This window comes from Strongylocentrotus purpuratus, unplaced genomic scaffold (assembly GCF_000002235.5).
Source record: "Strongylocentrotus purpuratus isolate Spur 01 unplaced genomic scaffold, Spur_5.0 spur5_scaffold_8, whole genome shotgun sequence".
NCBI lineage: Eukaryota > Metazoa > Echinodermata > Echinoidea > Camarodonta > Strongylocentrotidae > Strongylocentrotus > Strongylocentrotus purpuratus.
The window spans coordinates 19,185,935-19,196,872 of NW_022145614.1; the positions used below are offsets into that span (position 1 = coordinate 19,185,935).

The 10,938-nt window shown below is 36.3% G+C and overlaps 1 protein-coding gene across 1 annotated transcript; it reads right to left on the minus strand.

Moving 5' to 3' along the window:
* Positions 1 to 673: 673 nt before the first annotated feature.
* LOC105444158 (protein FAM210B, mitochondrial-like) lies at positions 674 to 7,582 on the minus strand. Its single transcript, XM_030975407.1, has 3 exons — positions 7,267 to 7,582; positions 5,522 to 6,274; positions 674 to 2,114 (listed from the first exon to the last, which is right to left on the minus strand). Exons 2-3 carry the CDS (start codon positions 6,202 to 6,204, stop codon positions 1,898 to 1,900), a joined length of 900 nt encoding a protein of 299 aa, XP_030831267.1. The 5' UTR covers positions 6,205 to 6,274; positions 7,267 to 7,582; the 3' UTR covers positions 674 to 1,897.
* Positions 7,583 to 10,938: the final 3,356 nt, after the last annotated feature.

Sequence of the window (10,938 nt, forward strand, 5' to 3'; positions counted from 1 at the left end):
TTAATTTTAAAAAACATAAAACATTTTCAAAGTAGACTTCAATTAGTACCCCCCCCCCCCCCCCCCCCCCCCCCCAAAAAAAATAAAAATCACTTTTGTTTATCCAAGTGCAGGAGTTTAATAAATTTAGCAACAGTAACACCAGCAAATTAAACATAATATGATAGCCCTCTTACAACACTTGTCAAAGTTTGGGATTCAAAGTTTATATATTTGTATAAATTATAATGTGACGCACAGAAAACATCAAGAAAACATAAGGCCACAATGTGGTGGGGAAGCATAGCTTTTTCCATGTTCAATGTTTTGATGACATATATATAGTTACACAGCACAATGGTAGACTAAATGACATGTACCATACAAGCAATCGCTCTCAGAGAGCAGTACAATACTTATTAATAAATTATTTGATGAGAAGTATAATACTTTCATTTCAGTTCAGATAGAAGACCTATACAAATGATGGTTTTTACTGCAATAATCATAATAATAGTCACATTTGTATATGTTTCTAAGCGATTTATAATGTAATCATTATTACCCCAGTCCATGATACGGTACCTTCATAGTGCACATGCTCCACTCCCTGGGAAGTATTTAAGCCAGGCGCCATTTTACAGGTGCACACATGCCAATCCATCCACAGCAAAGTTTTACATACATTTTCAAATTTGACATTTATCTGACTTATATCCATTCACAAAGAGTCAATTAAATATGGTTATCTTATCATTCAAAATTTCAGTTTGTTCTTCTTTCTTCAAATTAAATAAACATACATGTAATTTATATTCATCATTCACTTTCCCTCACACTGTAGGGTATGATGTTTAAATTATTTAGTACTCCTTTAATTGTTCCAAATCCTACGCTTATCAAATCATAATATCCATAATTCCATATATTCAATGAATCGGTATTCAAGAGGAGAGTGAAGCAAGAGAGAGAGAGGGAGAGAGAGGGGGAGATAGAACAAAAGAGAGAGAGAGGGAAAATGTTGAGAGGAAGACACATGTATGAATCTTTATAATACATAGTGCTTTATATTTAAAAGACACAAGCTACATATACATAAATGAGCTGAATTAAATATACATAATAACTTTATATCCTCCCACATTATAAAGTAAACAAATGAACAAAGGAGATGATTAATATTACAAAAATAAACTGATATTAATGCTAAAACAAACTGAAACAGAAAACAATTGACACATCACACAAAATACTGCCTGTCATAAAGACAAGAACAATAGAAAAGATTTCACAAGTTGGGGAGGCACCCATGTGTAGCCAGCCAGGCTACCTCAGGGGCCGGGAGTGACACCCAAGCTTTCATCCATAAGGGCTGTGATGGGGGAACCCCCTTACAGCTCCAGGAGATGGTGGCTATATATTTATGGCCCCTGTTTATATCAGTAATGTTAATTTATACTCTTGACCCTTTTCATTGTAAATGAATACATGTTGTTGGTTCCAGCAGGTCCCTTTCAATCATTATCTAAAAGTGAATACCGGTAGACTCATTTATGTGACACCTCACTGTACTAAATTATCAGACTCCCCCTCTATGAAATCAATCCAAAAAAAACTAGAAAACACATACTGATAAATTACCTCCTGTGGAAATCTTTTTTTTTAAAGAGCGATGTTGCATTGAGTTTATAAAATCTTAACAACATGAGGCATTGCAACATTTATTAAAACGGCGGAGTTCATCCCGCACTGGTAGTGTGTTTTTTATACCTTACCTTTTTAGACACTCAAGGCTCTAAAGCCAAAAATAAGATCAAGCAGAGACGATTTGTATTTCCTCACTTCTCACAGCCCCTTTATACATCTGTACAGTCATTTTTAGGAGCTTGGAAGACTCATGTTCAGTTCATGTTTTGATTCATTTGGTTGGGAGAGACCGCTTTAAAAGCCCTATCCCCCGGAAATACCTGACGATGAACGGCGTGCATGTTAATGTAATGCCGATGCGCACAGGAGCAAACACTTTGTGGACTGCGTACGACATGACAAACGTACTGGTTCCGGCCGCGAGCTTTGACTGTATGATATCTGCACTAAAGCCGAGAGTGGACAGGAGAGACTTCACGTCTATTCCACTGTAAATGGGGAGGGGAAAAGAAAGAGAGAGAAGACAAAGAATGAAATAATGTTAATAATATTGAGCCTCGCTTTTGAGCTTTTACAAAAAGACTCATTATACAAACATAACAAAAAGAACATACACAAAATCTTGTAGAGTTGTAAAATCTTTTTCAGAACTAAGAAATCAATTATCAAGCCTACTTAAAATATTTCTCATATTTTTAGAAAGAACATCAGTGAGACTAATTGTATACAATAATTGCATCTGATTTGTAAGGTCTTTTAAAGAGGACCAACACTTTTAAATTTGTCTTTACCACTACCGTAATTTAAAAAATATATAAAAATTGTAGAAACAAAGAAAGGAGAGTACAGCTTAACTTAAAATTTTAATCAGATCTCTATTCAGAAGTTTCATTTGGCAGTTCAGTAAAAATGCAATAAAGTTATAATTGAACTGCTTCTCCATTTGATGTACATGAACATGTATTACATGTATGTACAAAAGGAATTGGCTTGACATGTCCTTTTCTCAAAATTCTGCTTTATCTTAAAAGTTGAGGTAAGGTTCTTAAATTGAAGTCAAATATACCTCCAAAAGTTACTGATCCAAACCACAAATATGGAATGCTTGCCCCAAAATAGGGTTAAGAAACATGTGTTCCCACTACACATGTACTCAAAGTACATGTATATTGACCATATGTACACAATTGATTCAAAATCACTTTATGCAACACTAGAATGGTCCAATATACGCAAGTCATGTTTATTTACATGCTGATGGTGTACCCAGTACATGCAGTACATAAGGGGATGACACAGCATTTTTGTTAAAGCACTTTGAATACGGTAGAGAACAATAAAACGAACTCTGTATCTTAGTGTGACCTACATTTGTAGATTGATAAAGTTTATACTTTGTTTACACTTTATATTAGTAACGTTTATCCTACTTTACGTTGATTTAGTGCTTTTGCTTTTTGCCTTCTCATTATTGAAAACGTCATTCTCTCATGACTCATCACTTGTTTTTGTAATATTTTTTATTGATGATAAAATTTGTTCACTTTTCTGATACCCTCGTCATCTTTACCCTTTATATATTGATAGTCACAATGTCTGCAAGGATGCCCTTAGTATTTTGCTCTTAAAAATTAAAATCATGACAATTTCTTATGAAAAGTATATGTAAATAACCATTCAAACATATGATATCACTTTACAAAAAATAATTTTGTTAAAATTCATGAAATATTTAGTGAAACCATGCATGAAATATTTAGTGAAACCATGCATGAAATATTAATAATATATGCACCAATATGCAAAGGCATGAGAAAATCAATTTTGTTGGGGATAACATGGAAAATCATGGTATCAAGATATAAAAGCAATTGATAGATAGTGTGGATATGACATTAACAAACTCATAACCAAGTTGCCAATTTGTGCAGTGATTTGCCTTTTTTTTCTATTGTTTTTTCACACCATTAAAAACTAGCTGACAGATTTAATCATTTTTAGTTTAATTGAATGAATGATTTTTCTGCTTGCAGTGGAAGCCAGTTATTCTTGATTAATGATATTTATATTTTCATGTTTTTTTTTAAATAGGCCGGACCAAGATGTATAATAGTCAGACTGTAAATATCCTGTACAATAGTTTGAATAAACAAAATAATTAAATGAACATGTGTACTTGATCGAAAAGGAAGCAAGGTCAAAGGTCTACAAAAGTCTTTTCACTGAACAGTAAACTTCAGTTCTGGACTTCTGGTAATACAGCTTTAAGGTATTCTGACAATCTTGACTTGCAATTGCAATTGCAATAAAGGGAGGGGTACTAAAAAAGGTGAACAAACATTTAACCCCCCCCCCCCCCCACTAAAAAAAGGAGCAGATCTGGATGCTCTCTTTGGTGTTGCAAACATCTTGATACCTTCCCCTTTAATCATTGCTGTGCTGTTTAACATTTACAAATTTCAATCATATTAAATTTGCAGATCATGAACTTTGGATTTTTTAGTCTTGAATACTAAATTTGAAATGAGTTCAGTTTGTTTTTCAGAGAATTTCAAGTTAATTCACGTCACTACCAGAACCAAGTAAAACTAAATGTAGGCTCTTTAACCAAGAATTCCTTCAACGAGAAATTTAAAGAATCTAGCATTATCTAAAAGTGCCATGTACATATGTAGCTGCTTTCATAGTCTTTTTGCATTTATGTTACACATACATGTTTTTAAGTCGCGCTCGTGCATACCATCAACCAAGATTGTTAGCATACTGATAATACAGTAGATAAGCAGGATGAGTTAATGACACTGCATTTTCCTTTAAAAAAAGATCATGTGTATACATGTACATCTGTAGCGTACACGTAGGTCAATACAATTAAAGTTTTTTAATACCCCTCCCCCCCCCCCCCCTCCTATTCTGAACTTACATTAGCTTTTAAATGTGGAATATGAGGTAGAATATTGTAGCTTGATCATGCATGCACAATATGCATGCAGAAAACTGACTGGTATGTCTTTGTTATTTCTTCATTACATGTATCTTTGGCAAACAAACAAAACATTGACCTGCATGCACAGTTAGACTTTGGAACGATACAAGTTCAAAGATGTGCTTTTCTATGTATTGTAACTTTGATAATATACAAGTTTGATGTTCTAGAATAATGTTTGTACATGCAGTACATGTACTGTATATAAGATTTATAAAATTGGTGGCATTGTAAAATCATGTTCATGGACATTTGTATGTATTGGGTGCTACATGTATATGTTTGTTGAATCCCAAGTTCCCTTGTTACAAGCCCATTTGCATCCAAATGATACAATATTTACTCAACCACTTTGTTGTGTTTATTGTAATTAATATAAACAAAATTAAATATTACAAAGTTTCAATCAAAAATATAAAAGACAAGCACCTTTTGTTTTAAGTTGAAAGCATGGAAAAGGGAACAAACATAAGGCTAAGTAAAAAAAAGAGTAACAAGTTTCTTGTCCAGACTTTTACAAAAAAGGAGGCAGCGCTTTTATACTATTTATTATTTTTCCATTTTTTGCAGCTTTAGTCCACTTGCTAAGCAAGTTTCAAAATTTAGAAACAGCAAAAAATGTACATGTGTTCAGCTTAAATTTGCTACATGTACAAGCTATTTATACAAAATGTATCACAGCCTTTTCTTCTTCTTTTTTTTCTGAACAGTAAATAGTAAACAAAAGGAGGTGGGCGGGGACGAGAAACTTGTAAGTTTTGTTACTTGGCCTAATGTACATTCAAAAGATATATTAGCTATGATGTTTTTTTATGGAAATATTAAAATGAGAAAGAGGAAACTGCAAGTATTTTCTATTTTTTTTTACAAGAATATATATATTAAAGCATGAAAGATGAATTTATTCACCTAGATACCGCTAAATAGAAGCCGCCCAGAGACATGAGTGAAATGCAGACATGGAACACGATAACGGTGGAGCCATAATCACGCACAGCCATCTTGAGTCTTTGTCTCTGACTAACCTGGCCTTTATCTGCCTCAGGTTCAGCTTTGTCCTGCTGTGCATTGTCTGTGGAGTATCGGGTCATGGTCTCCAGGCTCGTGATCAAGGTTGTCTTTCTTGAATCATGAGCTGTTGGGGACCACAATGGTAGCATGGCAGCGGTGGATGTGTGGAAGTGGCGCTTCCCGTCGGGAAAGCTGTCTATCGTTGTTGCCTGCATGATGTCTTTGAGATCCATCTTGGTGAACATGGAGAGGGTCCTGCAGTAGCGTGTGCTGCCGGGAAGACAGCTCCCTTGAAGGATGCAGGCCATGTCGTCCGACCACGGCTCGTAGGCCTCTCCGAACCGGGACCCGCCCGAAGAATGACATTTCCAGCCCGTGTGGACCTGACGCTGGACGCCCTGTGCGACATCGTTGCGGTGGTTGTGAATCTGTGTGGTGTTGCCTACTGCTGTGGCTGCTGCAGCAGCTCTCTTCTGGGCGATCTGTTTAAGGGCCTGCATGAGAGATTTCTGCACATCGTTTTGTTTGAGTTCTAGGATAACTCTCTGGTGTCCTTGGATAAAGTGTGACATACGCTGCATGTTGCTTCAGACGTCGGCTTCTTATGGTGTTCAATGAGCAGTTCCTGTATTCTTGACAATTCCTTGATACCTGGATAGAGATCAAACCATTAGAAAATTAGATCTATCCAATATTAAAACAAAAACAAATAAACATGTAGGCCTACATTAATAAAAAATAAAAAAAAGAAAAACTGTGCGCCATCTACACGTTCGTAATGGCGTTATCACAGTTTTTCCTTCATAATCATTTTGCCTTCGGCGTAGACTAGAAGGGATAAGATTGACTGCAGCGAGAGTTTAACACGGCTTGCAAGATTTTCAACATGGATGTCGATTTTGACCCATAATTTCCTTAAAAGGGACCATTAAACGGATTATTTCAATCAAGTTAGTAAGTGGAACCGATGTATTATAGCCTAGGCCTAATTTAAAATTGGATATGGACAAGGTAAAATGACATTTTGGGGGCATAACAATACGGCCGTGACAAGTTTGTCATGTTTGTGGGAGGGGCCTAGCGGCTAAAATCTAGCCGTGATATCTTCAACATACGATGGTATAGGCGATCGTTCAGTCTCTATGACTGGAGGTCTAGTGGAGCCAGACGTAGTCTCAGTGGAACAACCGACGATTATAGAGACTGAAGCTTTCGGTCTAACCCTGTGCGTGAAGTTAGGTCACGTTGTTTTTATGACTTTTTTAGATGCAGTGTGCACGTACGATCAAACATCAAATTTTTAGATCGCGATATCTCCGAAATCCTTCAACGATAAATTTTGTAGTTCAATCAATCTGTAGTAAAAAACTTTGCCGTCCATTTGGTAATAATTTAAATAAATACATTTGTGTACAATATGAGAAATCATAGATCGGATAGAACTTTGGTCACCCCTTCATACATTCATTGCTAGCGGTCATCTCCGATCTGTGTTTGAGAAAAGAAGGAGTTGGTTAAATCATGATAAATGGTTAGCAAAGATAAAAGCAAAGGATGAGGTATTGCATGACGAGACAAATTTTGTACATGTTTTCTCAACTTCTGCACGTCTAAATCATTATCAAGTCACTACACAAACTTACCGGTTGCCTTCGGGTGTCTCTAGGCCTGCAGGTAGCTCGCTCTAGCCCTCGCTCTCACTTGGCTCAGCTCTGCTTCTGATTTGCAAGTTTGCAGGATGGCGATTTCCAACAAAACCGTTTAAAACTCTTGGTTAACCCGTGCTCTGATGTGAAATAGTATGACTATTGTTCACCTTTGCAGTCTACTAAATTATAGTGGAATATACAATGCTTTTTTTGGTTATTTATTGTATCAAAGTTCAAAGAGCTTACGCAATCTTCTTCTTTTCACGTCGGGTCGTCGTGATCGTGGCGGATGACATGTAAAGTTGCGAAGTATGGAACGCACCGTACATTCTGGATTTAAATGTAAACAAAATTGATGTGTTATTGTTTGCATTGTTTAAAAAGAAATGATCGACCTGTTTTAACGAAACTATTCATGGAAAAATTCTTTTTTTCTTCTTCAGTTTTCTGTTATGTACATTGAAAACTTTCCTCCCCCCCCCCCCCCCCAAAAAAAAGCCCCGGTGCAAGGGGTTCATGCCGCATTTCATAAACACTGATAAATGTGATTCCTCCACTGACCTCTACACATAATGAGAGTTTCTTCACAATTTTAAAAATAATTGGTGTGCTTAATTAACTGCGTATTATATGTTTTAAATGTATCTGAGTAGTTATAGAAAAAGATAAACTGGTTGATAACTGTGTTCGAACTTGTAAACGAATGTTGTAATAGCCTTAACAAGTTGGGAATAGGGGGGGGGGGGGGTCAAACGCAAAACAAATAAGATTCTGATTGGTTGAAAGTAGCGTTTCGTATTTTTATTTAGCAAGTTTTCATGCAATAGGCACCAGTAAGTCTTGTTTCAAGATCACAAATAGCACTTATTAAACAGAAAATAAAGTATAACTTCTAAAACTGAAGAAAAAAAACATCAAATTCAAAGACAAGTTTAGCAACGAAATCAAGGGGGGCGCTCCCTTATCCTGGTGATGGGGTCACCCGTCTCGTCTTTTCTACTTTGAGATTCAGTTGGCACCAGTCATTTTCATACTGTGCTCTATTCTAGTAATAAGTGCCGGGGTAGAGTGACATAAGACATTAATTCATGATCCTATAAAGAGGGATATGGCAGACCCACATTCTCCCTTTGTCAGGCTTTGACCCCCACCCCCCCCCCCCCCCCCCCCGCCACAGTTTTATACTTTATTCACTGGCCCGCATTACTCCCAAAATATTTCTACACCTCTTATTGCCGTGCCGTGGGCCCTGACTTGGTTTCGGGTATGAGCCCTCTCTTCTGAGATCGATTGATTGATTGATTGATTTGATTGATTGATTTTTATTCGACAAGCTTCCAACATACAACAATATACAATAATAACAGATCAAAAAAAAGTCAGCTTGAACAGGATAACCCACGAAAGCTCGAGAGCTTATTTCCAGTGGGGTCCCTTACAGACATGTATAAAATTAATAAGTTAAAATAGTAATATTTACAGACAGATAAGAAAATTAAAAGAACTACTTATTAAAGATAATAATAATAACAAAATTAAACTGATGATAGAAATGATATTAAGTACAAGAAGAAAAAGAAGAAGGAGAAGAAGAAAAAGAGGAGAAGGAAGAAGAGGAAAATAATGATGAATTTGTAGAATTCACCCCTCTCCTCCCACCCCCCCCCCCCCCCCCATCCATTCCAACTCCCTGGTTATACATTAATCACTGGCCCGCATTATTTCCAAAATATTTCTACTCCTCTTAATATTTGTTTGTGTCGTGGGCCCTGATTTGGTGTCGGATATGGGCCCTCACTGCTCCAGTCACAGAGATTCTGATGGGCCTTAGAGTCTTTAATTAATTTTGTAGGATCAAAATATCTGGTTTGTCTTGATTTAGACCTCAAGATGTAAAACAATATCGTGCTGATGTCAATGTGTTTCACGGTTACAGTGGAAACTCGTTGTTATGAGGACAATCAAAATTAACTTTGATAATCAGGTATCTTATTTCATCATGGTAAAAAATAATATATAAAGAACTAGGACCAACAAAATGGGGTCTGGTCGCTAGTCATAAGGACAGTAGTTATTCATAAGGACCGCTACTCATATAGGACCGCTATTCATAACGTGGAACTTCCCATACCTGCAGATTGCAAAACCGCTGTTCATAATTATTGAAGAAGAGGGTCATTATTAAAACTATTTATTATCATATATTTTTCTTTTCTACAAAATAGAAATAAACCACCCATCCCATGCATATTCAGACAAGGTTATGGAAGGAAAAACAACGAATATCATAAGGAATAATAAGAAAAATGATAGAAAGATGCAAACGAAGTAAGAAAAGGTGATAGAAGGAAGAAACAAAGGATATCGTATAATGGGAAAGATATAGGAGAAGAAAATAATAGAATAATAAAAACAAAGACTATCTTAAGACAAGGTGATAGAAGGAAAAACAATGAATAACTTCATAAGAGAGGGGATAAACAACGAATAACATAAGGAATGATAAGAAGGAAAATGAGAAAGATAAAAACGAAGAATAACCTAAGAAAAGGGAAGAAGAGAAAGTGAGGAATGAGTGACACACTAAGAATAGCATTAGAGACGGTGATAGAAGGAAGAAATGACATAGGAAAGAAAGAAAAAAATAGTTAGAAGGAAAACAAAGAATATCATGAGAATAGATAGGAAGAAAATAATAATAGAATAATGGCAACAAACAATAACACAGAAGAAGAAAAAACAAAGAAAGAGAAAATGATACTTTGCATGATCACGTTCACGGAGTGTGGGGCCGGGTTTGAAAGATAATGGAAACTGACAACGAATTAATATGAAGAAGAAAAAAGAAAGTGATAGAAGGAAAACAAAGAATAACATGAGGAGAGTAGGAAGAAAAAAATGATAGATTAATAAAACAAAGCATAACGTAAGAAAAGGTGATAGAAGGAAGAAACGAAGAATAACATAAGGAAAGACAGATGATTAATGATTTAATGATTTGATAATGATCATTGTCGTCAGTCGCTAGCTTCACGAACGCGCGCGCCCGGCCGCACCCACCATCGGTAGCAGCCTATACATAGAGATATATACTTAATAAGGCGTAGTAGTATATATCTCTATGAGCCTATACTACTTCTTCGAATGTGATGAACTCGCTGATCTCCGAAAAGCGAAGGGACAACACTAGCAAAGAAAGGTACGTGTATAGTATATTGTGCAGCGGTTTGTCGTGAAACCTTCGTTTTTAGGAAAACTACTCCAAAAAAGATAATTGACGCGAAAGGGGTAAGAAACATAACGAATTTAAAATCATGACCATTATTTGAACAATAATTTAGTTGATATGTTGGTATGTTTTAGGCATGGGTGTCGATCCCAGGGGGGGCCGGGGGGGGATGGGGGATATATTCCCCCCCCCCCCAATATTTCATTTTATGAATTTATTCAATCAACAGCATCATAGAAATGCAGAGCGCCAAATGCAAAGCCGCAGCGTTAAAAAGTAACGAGCAACGAGCAACGAGCTAAATATTATGCTACCCACCACTCGGGCTGTGCATGCAAAGATTTGCGAACGAACGTTCCAAACGTACTTCATGTGGGGAAACTGAATTCAGACAAGGATTAATATACAGAACAGTACAACGAGTCGTCTTCTTTCTC